Here is a 15,705-nt window from a genome sequence, read left to right as displayed (position 1 = left end):
CTTGTTTTGCACAATGCCAACTCAGGTTTTGATCCCAGTATTCCAGATGGTCCCACCAGGAGCACCACTAGGAGTAATTCCTGAGTGCAGAGACAGGGCAAGTATGAGCAAGTGCTCAGGGCAAGTATGAGGCCATGCGTGTAATCCCTAATATTACAATTTGCATTTGGTGATTCTGACAGCACCACAATCTGGGATTCCCTAAAAGAATCAGTATGTAATAAGTATTATGTATATATGAATAATACATAACACACTATAAGCTAGACTAAAAAAAACATAATTTGCAATGAGTTGTCCTTTAGAGAGGGCTCAGTTCTTACTCCTCCAGTTCAAAGAAATGCTTTCATTTGCAAAGGTTCAGGTTTCCTGTATGGCAGATACACCACAAAACATGATAACATTAAAAAAATAATAGCATACACTGACAAAAAAGGGTAAAATTAGCAACTTACTTTAAAACAGTTTGACAAGATTCATTTCCATCATATCTTTGTTCAGTCCCACTGTAAGAAAACACTGTAACAGAACAGCCAGTATCTGTTTTGCACTCACTCTCAGCGTTGAGTTCAATTTGAGACCCAGGGTACAGATTCTCTAGAACCTACAACAAACCATTTAGTATTAATTACCAAAGATCTTGTTTTCATTATGCTCTAAGATTATTAGTATTTCCTACACAACATTTATAAAACTCAGTATCTGATGAGGATCATGTCTTCATTCTGTCTGGGAGGGGAATCCAATAACCTGACAGCTTAAATCGTATAAAAAAAAAAATTAGCCACTTAAGGATATCGTACTAAATGACATCATTGGGAGAGGGATGAATACAAAATGATTCTCTCATATGTGAATATAAATAGGAAGAAAATTTAAAAAAAACAATAGTTACAGAACCTGAGAGAGATTTGCAGAACTGAGTTTCCTGGGCCTGAGTGATAACACAGTGGTAGGGCATTTGCCTTGCACACTGACAACCCAGGAAGGACCCTAGTTTGATCCCCGGGCATCCTATATGATCCCCTGAGCCTTCCAGGAGTGATTTCTGAGTGCAGAGTCAGGAATAACCCGAGTGCCACCAGGTGTGACCCAAAAACAAAAACAAAAAACAAAAAATAAAGATGGAAAAAAGAACTGAGTTTCCCAAGGAGATGGACTAGGGGGCCTCGGGATGCTAGAGAGTTTGGTTAGGAATAACAGAAGACACTGGTGCAGGGAACCCTGAAAACTCTAATGGTGGGTGCAGTATTGGAATACTGTATCCATGAAATATAATTATTTTACTATTTGAAGGTAGTGGTTTTGAGGCCACACCTGGTTGTACTCAAGACTTACTTGATCTATGCACAGAATAAGTTCCTGGTGGGGACTTGGGGACCATATGAGATTACCAGGGATCAAACTCAGGTCCACTGCAGGCAAGGCAAGTGCCCTATCTACTATTCCTCTGTCCACCTGAAATACTACTATTAACAGCATTGTAACTCATGCTAACTAAATAAAAAACTGGCAGAAAGTAAATAAATCAACTCTATAAATTCATAGTGTATAAAAACAATATTTTCAGACCAGGAAACAATGACAATAAAAATGTACAACTGGGGGGCCAGAGAGCCACAACAATAGGGCATTTGCCGTTGCAAGCGGCCGACCCAGGACCAATGGTGGTTCGAATCCTGGCATCCCATATGGTGCCCCCATACCTCCCAGGAGCAATTTCTGAGTAGAGAGCCAGGTGTAACCCCTTAGTGCCACTGGGTATGGCCCCAAAACAAAAACAAAACAAAACGAAAAGTACAACTGGGGCCTGGGTTCAATTCTCATTGCCACACATTACAACAGATTACCATCAAGAATGATCCCTAGGCCCGGAGAGATAGCACAGCGGTGTTTGCCTTGCATGCAGCCGATCCAGGACCAAAGGTGGTTGGTTCAAATCCCGGTGTCCCATATGGTCCCCCGTGCCTGCCAGGAGCTATTTCTGAGCAGACAGCCAGGAGTAACCCCTGAGCACCGCCGGGTGTGACCCAAAAACCAAAAAAAAAAAAAAAAAAAAAAAGAATGATCCCTGAAAGCAGAGCCACAATTGAGCCCTAAGCACAATCAGGTGTGACCCCAAAACAGAAAGAAATGAAAATAAAAAGGACACAATAACTTTCATTTCATTCACATTAATAATATAAAGACATTTAATAATTATTTCAAGATACCAAAGTGTTAGTACAGTGGGGTAGGGCATCCATGTAGCTCCCTGAGATTGCTAGTAATGATTTCTGAGGGGCAGAATCAGAAGTAACCCATGAGCATGGACAGGTGTGAGCCAAAAACAAAACAGAAAAAATTACTGCAAAGTGATACAGTAGACAAATAAAATTGTAAAAAATAAACAATAAAATAAGAATTGTTGGGCTGGGAATGTAGTTTGTTGGTTGAGCATATGTTTCATATATGAGAAGCCCTAAGTTTGATCCCAGCATCACAAAAGAAAAAAAAATAAATATTTAGGGTACTTGTCTTGTGCCCAGCTGACCCAGATTCAATCCCCAGCACCCATATGGTGGAGAGAGAAAGGGGGGGTGGAGGAAAGATTTCATTTATTTATAATAAAAAGTCAAATACTTACTTTAGTCTTAACAATTTCTGCCTTATAAGTAGCAAAATAGGGGTTGCTCCAAAAGCCACAATGAAATAAGAATGGCAGCTGTTGAGGTCTTGACACAAATGATAGGTCTGTGTTCGTGTGTAGTTCAGTGAGACCAGTATCATAGAGCAGTCTTCTATCAGCCCATCTTATCATCCATTCGAGCAGTCTTTTTATATTGCTAAATTTGTCATTTAGTACTAAAGGATTATCTTCTTGAGGATTAGTGTCATTGCACTCAATTGCTCTGAAAATACATGTTTTAGTTTTCATGGATTTGGGAGTCCACATGATGTGATTCGACACTCTCTGGATTAAGGTTTCTCTAGATTGTCATCCTGTATTCTATAAACTGACTTTTGTTTTAAACCAAACAGTCCACTCTTCCCTTCATTTTTACTGAGTTCATTCAAAGAGTTCTCTAAAAATTGACTAAGTCCTTGCTTTAACCAGTACTGAAGTCGCAAGTTCCTGATTTTCTCGTTTTTCAGACTCATTTGACTCAGGAGCAACAGTAAAACAAGAGCCAGCTCTAAACATACTCTGGTTTTTTGTTTTGCCCTGACGCCGTTTTAATGTTGTATGTACATCAAACAATAAAGAATTAAGCTCATGTTCCCTAAGATGTCCAGAAAAACTAGTTAGAAATGGAATGCCAGGATTCTTGGGAACTAAGCAGGGTCCTTTTTCAAGAACATAACTTAAGAAGAGATCAAGGAATTTAATATATTCATCATCATCACGTTCAAATTCCCAAACACCTATTATAGGAAGTGATTTTTGTAGTAACTTTTCATGATCTTCTTTTCTTTTGGGGTTTCCTTCCTGATTATTTATTTTCCTTTTTTCACTGGGTTTACCAATCAATGTTAATTTCATGTGACTTGGGACATTTCTACAGTAAAAAAAAAAAAAGTAAATAAAAAGAAAAAACAAGATTATTCAAAGGTTAAAACAGACATTAAGATTCATGATAGGCTCACACCGCAGAGACTGGCGCACATCACGAAGAATGAGAACAATCAGTGCTGGCGGGGATGTGGAGAGAAAGGAACTCTTATCCACTGCTGGTGGGAATGCCGCCTAGTACAGCCTCTATGGAAAGCGATATGGAGGTTCCTTCAAAATCTGGAAATTGAGCTCCCATTCGACCCAGCTATTCCACTCCTAGGGATATACCCTAAGAACACAAGAATACAATACAAAAACCCCTTCCTCACACCTATATTTATTGCAGCACTATTCACAATAGCCAGGCTCTGGAAACAACCAAGGATGCCCTTCAACAGACAAATGGCTAAAGAAACTGTGGTACATATACACGATGGAATATTATGCAGCCGTCAGGAGAGATGAAGTCATGAAATTTTCCTATACATGGATGTACATGGAATCTATCATGCTGAATGAAATAAGTCAGAGGGAGAGAGAGAGAGAAGGAGAGAGAGAGAGAGAGAGAGAGAGAGAGAGAGAGAGAGAGAGAGAGACACGCAGAATAGTCTCACTCATCTATGGGTTTTAATATAAATAAAAGTCATTTTTGTAACAATCATCAGAGACAATGAGAGGAGGGCTGGAACACCAGCTCACTCCATGAAGCTCACCACAAAGAGTGGTGAGTACAGCTATAGAAATAACTACACAGAGAACTACCATAATCAAGTGAATGAATAAGGGAACTGGAAAGCCTGTCTGGAGTACAGGTGGGGTGGGGTGGGATGGAGGGAGATTTGGGGCATTGGTGGTGGGAATGTTGCACTGGTGAAGGGGGGTGTTCTTTACATGGACTGAAACTAATCACAATCATTTATGTAATCAAGATATTCAAATAAAGAAGGGAAAAAATATAAAAAAATATGGTGCTAAAATCCAAAAAAAAAAAAAAAAGATTCATGATAAAAAAAATGTCCTCTGGGGGGGGGCCGGAGAGATAGCATAGAGGTAAGGCGTTTTGCCTTTCATGCAGAAGGACGGTGGTTCGAATCCCGGCAGCCCATATGGTCCCACATGCCTGCCAGGGGCAATTTCTGAGCATAGAGCCAGGAGCAACCCCTGAGCACTGCTGGGTATTGACCCAAAAACCAAAAAAAAAAAAAAAAATTTCCTACTGATAAAGCAGTATATTTGTTATCTCAATTTCCTATCTCCAAATGAAGAGGTAGAATGTCTTGTATTTAAAGAACACAAGACCCCCAAAATATAACACATTAACAAGAGAGGAAAAACTGAAGAAAACCTTCCAGAACTATCAACTTCCAATAAAAAGAAAAAACATAATAATACTGAGTATACTAGAGATGAAAACAAAGAGAAGAGAACAAAGTGGCAACAAGAAATTACAAGGCAAAATATAATATAGGCAAACAAGGTGCTAGCCTTGCATGTAGATAACTGGATTTGATCTCACACATCCCATATGGACCTCTAACCACATGTGGGTCCATGAATAATACCTGAATGCTGTCAGATGTACCCAAAAACCAAAGAAGAAGAAATATATTGACTGAAAACTTCTCACAAGCTATAGAAATACCCAAGGAAATTCAGGAAGTGGATAAAAGCCCAAATTTCTAAATGCTGGTGCCAGTAAGAGTACAGTGAGTAAGGGCACTTGCCTTGCACTTGGCCAACCTGGGTTTGAACCCTAGCAATCCATATGGTTTCCTAAGCCCAATTAGGACTGATCTCTGAGGGGGCAGAAGAAAGGTACAGCAAGTAAGGCATTTGCCTTGCACTGGACCAATCTGGTTAAATCCCTGGCACCACAGATATTCCCCCAAGCAGCACCTGGAGTGAATACAGAGCCCTGAGTACAAAGCCTCCCAGCATCACTTGTTGTACCCCCTCCCCCCAAAAAAGAGTGGTCCATGAGCACAAAGCCCAAAATAAACACAGAACATAATTGGGTGTAGCCCAAATACAGAAAAAGGAAGTCAAATTTTCTAAATACAAAAAAGATATAGCTCTGTGGCCAAGCGGTAGAGCATTTGCCTTGCATGTGTCTGACCTAGGATGGACCATGGTGTCATTTATGGTCTCCCAAGCCAGGAGCAATTTATGAGTGTATAGCCAGGAGTAATCCTTGAGCATCACCGGTGTGTGGCCCAAAAACCAAAAAAAAAAAGATATAGCTCTGTGCTCAGGGGCTACTCCTGGAGATGTTCAGTGGATGTATGCACAGCCAGGGATTGCAGGGGGGGGGGGATATTTATTTTTATTTTTTTATGTTTAACATATTTAAGCACCATGATTACAAACGTGTTTGTTAGGTCAGGAATTTAATTAGAGTTGGTTGCATGAAAGGCAAGTGTCTTAACCCTTGTACCACTGATCCAGCTCACTCAATGAAGTGTCTAAGACTTAAAAACAGCTTGTCCATTGTGTAAAAATATTGATAAGTTTCTTCCAAAGGAAGTGAATGAATGCTTTCTATTAGAGATGTCAATTGTACCTTTCAAATGAATGCATCCTACTCTTCTCTTCCACTGGCAAAGCTTCAGACAAAGTATCTGCTGTGTCTGCATCACTGTGAACCAAAGAATTCCCCAGTTCTGTGAGGGTGCTCCTGCTTAAACTAGTCTCTAGGGAAAACCTGTCAAAACCTGGAACCTCTGCTGGTTTCTCCTCTTCAATTGGCTCCCAAATATTCATCTCAAAAGAACCTATATTTTCTCTGAACACGTTTTAGAGCTTTCACTCTCACTTTGTGGATAGAATGCATAATAACAGACATCATTTCCTCTGTTTGGGGACCTAGGGGGAAAAAAAGAACAAAAGATCATGAGATTTATTAATATGTTTCAACTTAATTCCAGTTCCTACTGAGTATAAGAAAGCTGATGATTAAGCTTAATTTCTATATTTATACAGATCATCATGATTTTTCTTCAGAATTTATTTTTATGTTTTTATATGTAACTTTGGAAAATTTTGAATTTTTATAGGTAGGGCTACATATTTATTTATCATATTGTTAATGTTTATGGTTTTAATGTGCCTGCTTACTTCACCTGACCCCTCCAAAGTATCCAAGAACCTCCACCAATGTCCTTTTGCTACTTTCTATTCCACCTCTTCATTCCATTCTACCATTTCTCCAGAATTAAAAAAAAAGAAAATTGGTCAATAGGGCTGAAGCAATTAGTAAGTGGGTAGGGTGTCTGCCTTGCAAGCAGCCAACCTGGGTTAACCCACATTAATCCTAGAGCCTACCTGGTATGATCCCTGAGGGCAGAGCCAAGAGTACTAAGCACCGCTGGGCATAGCCCCAAAACCAAAGAAAGAAAAAGAAATAAAAGCACTGGCCTATAACGTAGGTTCTAAAATGTATATGGTGTGCCTGCCTACTCCCTTTTCAAAAAATGAAATCGTTCAACAAAACAGAAAGGACCCTTCATTTGTACCCACAGCTACTACCAATGCTTCCCTGCCCCATGTTTCAGCACTAAGAATGTAATCCTGCATTCAAAGAAACATTGCTCTATAATACAAAATAGCAAAGGAGGTCTATTTTAGAAAACAAATAAAAGGTATAGAACCCAGACTTCAAAAAAATCAATTATTTTATATATCAGATGGACAATAACAAAAATGATGTTTCATATTTTTTTATCCTAGATTAAAAAAAAAAAGAAAGTGAGTATTATTTTGGTCCAACAGTAACACATTTCTGACTTCAGATAACAGGGAATTGTACCAAGGAAAAAATTTTAAGGTGGCTTAGAGAAAAAAATGTTAACAAATATTAAGATTTCAGTAAGGTCTTGAAAAAATGTTATAAATCACAAATGCAAGCATATTAATGTTAACAAATATTAAGGAAGATTTCAGTAAGTCTTGAAAAATGTTATAAATCACAAATACAAGCATATTAATATAATATGCAATAATAAGACATAACTAGTATTAATACTAGATTGTAGTTCAAAAGAAGGGTCTAATTTGAATTCCTTTTTTTTGAAGGTAGCATTACCCAGCATTGTTCAGGGACTTTTTCTAGCTCTGCACTCATGGATCATTCCCAATGGTCCTCAGGGTTTACTTCTGTTCTGTACTTAGGAACCACTCTGGTGGTGCCCAGGTCCATGGAGATTGCTAGGAATTAAAACCAAGGTTTGATACAACGGCAAATGCCTTAACCTTATATTATCTCCCCAGTCCTAATTTGAATTTTTTTAAATTTCCATATCAAGCTCAATCATGAAAAACTTTGTAAAATTTCATAGTGATTCGCAATGGAATCAGAGTGGTGGCACAGTGGTAGGGCGATTGCCTTGCATGCAGCTGACCTAGGACAGACCACGGTTAAATGCCCCAGCATCCCATCTGGTCCCCCAAACCAGGATTGATTTCTGAGCACATAGCCAAGAGTAACACCTGAGTGTCACCAGGTGTGGCTCCAAAAAACAAAAATAAAAAAACAAAAACAAAAAAAATTTCCTAGTGATTCATTTATTCATTTAAAAATATTTTAATGGGGGCTGAAGATATAGCACAGTGGTAGGGCATTTGCCTTGCACGTGGCTAACCCAGGAAGGATAGTGGTTTAATTCCCAGCATCCCATATGATCCCCCAAACCAGGAACGATTTCTGAGTGCAGAGCCAGGAGTAACTCCTGACCACCACCGGGTGTAGCCCCAAAACAAGAATAATAAACAAACAAATAAAAACTGAAAATATTTGAGGGGCTAGAGCAATAGAATAGTAGGTGGGGCATTTGCCTTGCATGTAGCTGACCTGGGTTTAATCTTTGGCATCCCATATGGTCCCCAATCACTGCCAGAAGTGATTTCTGTGTGCAGAGCCAGGGGTAATCCCTAACTGCTACTGGGTGTGGGTCCCCGAAAATAACTTAAAATATTTGACATTATATTTATTTATATTTTTGGTTTTGAGTCACACCCGGCAGAGCTCAGGGGTTACTCCTGGCTCTACACTCAGAAATCGCTCCTGGCAGGCTCGAGGGACAATATGGGATGCTGGGATTCGAACCACTGTCCTGCATGCAAGGCAAACACCCTACCTCCATGCTATCTCTCTGGCCCTGATATTATATTTATTTTAAGTTAACAATATAAGTAAGTTATCTTGCCTGTGTAGAATAAAATCAAGAGAATATTCAATGGGTCCAGAGAGATAGCACAACAGTAGGGCATTTGCTTTGCATGTGGCTGACCCAGGAGGGACCTGGTCTGATTCCCAGCATCCCACATGGTCCCCCAGCCTGCCAGGGTAATTTCTGAGTGCAGAACCAGGAGCACCACTGGTTGTGGCCCAACAACCAATCAATGAATCAATAAATATAAATAAAGCTTTAAAAAAAAGGAGCATATTCAACACTAAATTTAATCAACTGTGTTCTTTCTTCATAAGGTACCATGTACAGTAGTTGCCTCATTGGTCCTGCTGCTTCTATAGGTTACCCTAAGAAACCCTGGAAACTGTCTACTGTGAACATTCATATCTGCTCTCATGTTGTCCCCAATCTCAGGTTCCAAATAAATCTGAGAGGGGCTAGAGAAATAGAAGAGCAGGTAGGCTGCTTCCTTTGCATGCAGCTGACAGGGGTTTAATCCCCACATCTCCTGTGGTTCCAAGAGCCCTAAAGTGAAGGGACAGAAGTAAGTATCCCTAAATACCTCCAGGTGTGCCAAAAAAAAATCCCAAATAAATCAGAGAGTGTCTTTGGAAAAACCTCAGGATATAGTGGCCTGGATCCATTTGGTTAAGTCATCAAGCGCATCCATACCAAACTACAGAACCAGATGACTGAAGCCTATGTGGAGCGGAGTTCAAGTTCCCTGACCATGAGAAAATCCACATTTCTAAGAATTGAGGCTTTGCCAAGTTTAAGTTTAAAATGGATAAGCTTGAAGGAATGGAAACTGAAAAAAATGGTGCACCCCAGGAGTTGTGGGGACAATGGTGTGCATTCCTGCAAGGGTCCCTAAATTCCTGAGTCCTGGGCCTGCCCTTCCTCAATTCCTGCCCCACTCATCCCAAATAAAACTGGATTCCTTTCTCCCAAAAGTAGAAGCATAAAGAGAAAGAATATTAATTTTTTCAAAAGTCTGTCTTACACAAAGAACAATGTAATCATTTATATGGGTTTTTGTTGATGTTTTGTTTTCTGGACCACAGTCAGCAGTGTTCAGTGGTTACTCCTGGCTCTGTGTTCAGAAATCATTCCTGGCAGGGGCCTGGAGAGATAGCATAGTGGTAGGCATTTGCCTTACACACAGCTGACCCAGGACAGACGGTGGATCAAATTCTGGCATCTCATATGGTCCCCAAACCTGCCAGGAACGATTTCTGAGTGCAGAGCAAGGAGTTCTCCTGAGTACCACTGGTGTGACCCAAAAACCAAAAACCAAAAAAAAAGAAAAAAAAATCACTCCTGGCAGACTCAGGGGACCATATGGGATGCCAGGGATTGAACCCAGGTCAGCCACATATAAGGCAAACGTCCTACCCATTGTGCTATCATTCCAAACCAATATTTACATATTTACCTTACTTAATAATATTTATCTGGGATTGGAGCGACAGTACAGCAATAAGGCTTTTGCCTTACACGCAGCCAACACAGGATGGAACCCGGTTAGATTTCCAGCATCCCATATCCCAAGCCTGCCAAGAGTGATTTCTGAGGGCAGAGCCAGGAGTAACCCGAGTGCCACCGGGTGTGACCCAAAACCCCCTCAAAAATTTTATCTTGGGCCCGGAGAGATAGCACAGCGGCGTTTGCCTTGCAAGCAGCCGATCCAGGACCAAAGGTGGTTGGTTCGAATCCCGGTGTCCCATATGGTCCCCCGTGCCTGCCAGGAGCTATTTCTGAGCAGACAGCCAGGAGTAACCCCCAAGCATCGCCGGGTGTGGCCCAAAAACCAAAAAAAAAAAAAAAAAAAAAATCTTATTTAATACTTATTTAGTGTTTTTATCTTATTTAACACTTTTAAATTTTAATACTCTTTCAAAAATATTCATAAGCTTATTCATATACCTATTTAATACTCTTTCAAAAACATTAATAAGTGAAGAATGAATCTACTCATTTTATCAATAAGAAAAAACGTTTGAAACAAAGAGCAACCTGCATATGATCACAGTGCGGACAGAAACTTATGACATATGATCAGCTCTGTCTGAATACAAAGCAAGAGAAGAATAATTGGAAAGCATGTTTTTGGTTTTTTTTTGGGGGGGGGGGGTTTGGGCCACACCCGGCGGTGCTCAGGGGTTACTCCTGGCTGTCTGCTCAGAAATAGCTCCTGGCAGGCACGGGGGACCATATGGGACACTGGGATTCGAACCAACCACCTTTGGTCCTGGATCGGCTGCTTGCAAGGCAAACGCCGCTGTGCTATCTCTCTGGGCTGGAAAGTATGTTTTTGCATTCTCATACATCTATCTTCAAGGAACAGCAGACAGGCTGAAACATAAGCATTAGAAAATAAATGCTTCTGGGGCTTGTGAGATAGTATAATGGGTAGTGCACTACCTACTACTACTAAACTCCATTCAGCCTTTATATGGCTGACCTGGGTTTAATTCTCAGAACCCCATTTGATCACCAGAGTCATGCCCAGAATGATTCCTGAGCTCAGAGTCAGGAGTAGCTCTAAGCACCATAGGGAATAATCAAAAACAAACAAAAAATACTTTTAAAATAAAAATTTGATTCTTCAGCAAATTTGAACCTTATCTAACAGGTATTTAAACAATGGCAGTAATACCTTTCACAACACAGTGTCTCAGTCTCTGTTGGAGAGAGTGATATTTCTCTCTTAATGAAACTCTTATGTCTTCAGGATTGGGAAATGCTCTCACAAAAATTTCTGCTACCTTCAGAAAAAAAAGTTCAACAAACAAAACTATGATTAAATTAATATTAAAGCACTTTAAGTATCTAATTAAATATTGACTCAGTTTATTTTCACCTACATTCACATTACCTTTCTGATTGGTGGAAGTTCTCCAATAAGGCTCAAAATTAGATCCTGAATAAGTTCTTCGATATTAGAAAAGCGAGAGAAGGGAAGCATTCGGTAAGCCCATTCCACTGCACTAAGACAGTGCTCAATCAGACAAGAATCAAACTCCACTTCAACATCCTAAATAGATATTGAAAAATTGATTTTCTTTTTACTCTCCATGGATAGATGAGAATGAGTCCAGCAAAATGTTTTGCTACAAAGTTAAATCATCAACCAAGTATTTATTTTCCAATTAATGTTATACATTTTTCTTATTTTTTTACACGTAAATACCTTTTTCTCCTCCACATTCTCTCTTGCTTTTTGATACTGTCTGCAACTGTAGGATAACTTATCACGGATATGCAGCATCCAACACAAAGCACAAAGTTCTCTGAAGCAAACTAAATCAAGAATACAATTATAATAGGAAAAATTTTGAGTAGCACATATACTATAACTTTAATAAGCTTGCTTCTGACAGGTTTTCTTCAAAAATATTATCTGTAACCACTTTAGATAAGTTATGGACATCCTTTCAGATTTTTTCCTCATTTTATTCTGGCATATCTCATGCAAGTCATTACAAAAAAAAATTTGAAAACATAACTATACAGTAATCATTTTACTCTATTTTAGTGTTTGGAAGATAGCTCAATTGTTAAGAACTTGCCTTGCATGTATGACACTCTAAATTTGATTCCTCATACTACATATCACTTCTGTTTGGGTTTTTTGTTTTGTTTTTGTTTTTTATTTGTTTTGATTTGTCAGCCACACCCAGTGGTACTCAGTGGTTTTTCCTGGTTCTGTACTCAGAAATTACTCATGGTGGTGTTCAAGAGACCATATGGGATGCCAAGGATCCAACCCAGGTCAGCTGTGTGCAAGGCAATGGTACTATTTGCTGTACTATTGCTCAGGTCTCCACTTCTCTTTTTTAGGGGTCATATCCAGTTGTGCTTCAGAGCCAGTAGGGACTATACAAGGCTGAGGTTGGTTTGGGAGGACCCACATGATGCCAAAGATCTAACTCATTACACATATTAAATTTTTATTCCAGGGGCTGGAGAGATCACATGGAGATAGGGCGTTTGCCTTTCATGCAGAAGGTCATTGGTTCAAATCCCAGCATCCCATATGGTCCCCCGTGCCTGCCAGGAACGATTTCTGAGCATGGAGCCAGGAGTAACCCTGAGCACTGCTGGGTGTGACCCAAAAACCAAAAAAAAAAAAAAAAAAAATTTTTTTTTTTATTCCATCACTTGGGCTATCTTATCTCAGCTTAGTCAATTACTGCTTTCTTAAAAAAAAAATAAGGCATCATGATTTACAATACTGTTAAAGACAAGGTTTCATGACTACAATATTCTAATACCATACACCTGGGTGTTCCCTTACTCATCCCTGGCACTACATGTGGTCCCAAAGCTCCATTTAAAACAAAGGGGAAAAAAGCAGCAGCAAAGAAATCCCTAAGCCCAAAGCTAGTCAAAAGTAGGCCCTGAGTACTGCCAGGTGTGGCCTAAAAAAACATATATATAGGGCCGGAGAGAGAGCATAGAGGTAGGGCATTTGTCTTACATTCGGCCAAACTAGGACAGACCTGGGTCTGTTCTCCCCCTCCCCCGAGCTTGCCAGGATCAATTTCTGAGCGCAGAGCCAGGAGTAACCCTGAGCGCCGCCAGGTGTGGCCCCCAAAACAAAAAACAAACAAACAATAACAACAACAAAATACATATACACAATTAAGGAATAAAGAGGAAGAGAGGATGAAGTGATAGCTCAGCTGAAGGGCATTTGCCTTGCAAGACCGACGCCTGACAGACTCTGGGTCCATTACTGGCACACCGGCATTCTATATGGTCCCCTGAGCCTGCCAGGAGTGATTTCTGAGCACAGATCCAGGAATAACCGGAGTGCTGCCAGGTGTGGCAAAAAATAAATAAATAAATAAATAAATAAAACTGTTAAAAATCAACATGATTAGTCAAAGACATGTTTTTCTTTTCAGTGCCATGAGTCAAACCAGGAACACAAACAGATGCAATATCACTAAGATATCCATCCATATATAAAACTATTACTTTTAAACTGTAAAATAGAGGAAATTGTAAATTTGGCATTCTACAAGAGATGACAAAAGCATATCATTACCTCAATTCCATTTCTAAGGATCTATCCTAAGGAAATACTACAAAATAGAATACAGGGATAGATATATACAAGTGAGGTAAATTATAATATATTTATATTATAAGAGCTATTAAAATGACTAGATATTAAAGTTAATCTAACTAAAAAAACATTAAAATGAATAGGTATCAAAGCTAATTAAAATGTAAAAGGTATTACTGGGTATAGTGAGTTATCAAGAAGGGAAACAAGGGGCTGGAGCATAGCACAGTGGGGAGAGCATTTGTCTCGCATGCAGCTGGGTTCTATCTCCAGCATCTCTTATGGGCCCCCAAGCCTGCCAGGAGTAATTCCTGAGGACAGAGCAACCCCTGAGCACTATTAGATGTGACTCATAAACAAAAAAAAAAAAAAAAAAGGAAACAAAGTTGAAGTAATAATGAAATATTCAGGCCGGAGAGATAGTATAGAACTGTAAGATGCTTGTCTTGGATGCAGCTGACCTGGGGTCAGTCCTCAGCACCACACATTCTCCCCTCAGCACAACCACCATTGATTCCTGAGTGCAGAGCCAGAAGGAAGCTCTGAGCCCAACTGCTCTGGCCTCTACAAAAATAAAAAAATAATTAAAATAATCTGCCCAATTCAAGTGGTTGGCAATATGTCCCAAAAGCAAGAAAATCGGCATGGAGAGGCATTCTTGAGTACACACTTCAAATTGAGGAGTCAGATCAATAGTGCAGCAGATGGGGCTCTTGCCTTGAATGCAGCTAATGCCGTTTTGATCCCTGGCTGCCTAGCAGGCATGATCCCTGAGCACAGAGTCAGAAGTAAGCCCTGAGCACTTCCAGGTGTGGCCCCATAACAAACCAAAACAAAACATTGAAATAATGACAATAATGTCACAATTGTCACTCACTTAAATAAGTTCTTTGTCTAATATAAAGCATTTACTTTAAATATAAGTAAAATACCTCATAGCATACTATATTTTGAAAAGTAACAATAGAAACTTCCCTAAACCAAATATAAAATATACATTACTTATATTATTTATATTTAGATCTGATTTTTAAACAAGTAGTTCAGCTAAACAAACCTATTGCTTTAATGGAAACTTCATCAAGCTTATGGTCTCCAGTTGCTCCAGGTTGAAAGAATGCCACACCTTCTTTACAATAATTGAGTAAGGACTGAGGGAAAGGACTCAAGGAAGGAAGGGACCCTTTCAATCTAATCTGAAAGTAAAGAATGAGAGAATTTGTTAACACTGTATCTATATCTATCTACTGTTTCAATTGTATAAATCAATATTTAAGGAAACTATATTAATAAACAAAGTAAAGCAAATCATAGAGAATGAAAAACAACATATAGATTTTATTCTAGGTTAGTAAAATATCCCTAAAATCAGGTGTATTTCAGAAACTTAAATCCTAAATTTAATTCAATAAATGCATTTAGGGCAATTCTCAAGAAAGAAGAAAGTTTCAACCAAGCTTCTCTCTTTCATCACTTAGTTTTGTCTGTATAAAATGAAATTAATGCTATTTGTCTCTAACTTTCTCTAAAGTCATGAAAGAAGATAAAAGAAGTTTTATCTGAGCCTGCCATGAGCGATTTCTGAGCATAGAGCCAGGAGTAACCCCTGAGCGCTACCGGGTGTGACCCCCCCAAAAAAACACTAAAATAACAACAAAAATAAATAAAATATGTACAATATCTAGAAGGTAAATAAAAATAAATAAATAAAACACTTTTTATGGAATTTTTGTTTGGTTTGGTTTGGTTTGGTTTTTGGGTCACACCCGGCAGCGCTTAGGTGTTACTCCTGGCTTTTGCTCAGAAATCGCTCCTAGCAGGCTCGGGGGACCATATGGGATGCCAGGATTTGAACCACTGTCCTTCTGCATGCAAGGCAAACACCTTACCTCCATGCTCTCTCTGGC

At 39.3% G+C, this 15,705-nt stretch overlaps 1 protein-coding gene across 1 annotated transcript in view; it reads right to left on the bottom strand.

The window, feature by feature from the left end:
• Positions 1-15,705, bottom strand: part of CPLANE1 (ciliogenesis and planar polarity effector complex subunit 1) — a 154,953-nt gene that overhangs the window by 89,782 nt on the left and 49,466 nt on the right. Inside the window, 12 exon segments of the mRNA XM_049769035.1 lie at positions 456-604; positions 2,627-2,668; positions 2,670-2,749; positions 2,752-2,964; positions 2,967-3,090; positions 3,092-3,539; positions 6,096-6,313; positions 6,315-6,397; positions 11,381-11,489; positions 11,600-11,758; positions 11,915-12,024; positions 14,856-14,994. Of these exon segments, the coding sequence (XP_049624992.1) occupies positions 456-604; positions 2,627-2,668; positions 2,670-2,749; positions 2,752-2,964; positions 2,967-3,090; positions 3,092-3,539; positions 6,096-6,313; positions 6,315-6,397; positions 11,381-11,489; positions 11,600-11,758; positions 11,915-12,024; positions 14,856-14,994 (1,874 nt within the window).

The sequence above is a fragment of the Suncus etruscus genome, chromosome 2 (genome assembly GCF_024139225.1).
Source record: "Suncus etruscus isolate mSunEtr1 chromosome 2, mSunEtr1.pri.cur, whole genome shotgun sequence".
Classification (NCBI taxonomy): domain Eukaryota; kingdom Metazoa; phylum Chordata; class Mammalia; order Eulipotyphla; family Soricidae; genus Suncus; species Suncus etruscus.
Note: the sequence above shows the minus strand (reverse complement) of the source record. Positions and strands in the feature narration are given on the sequence as shown.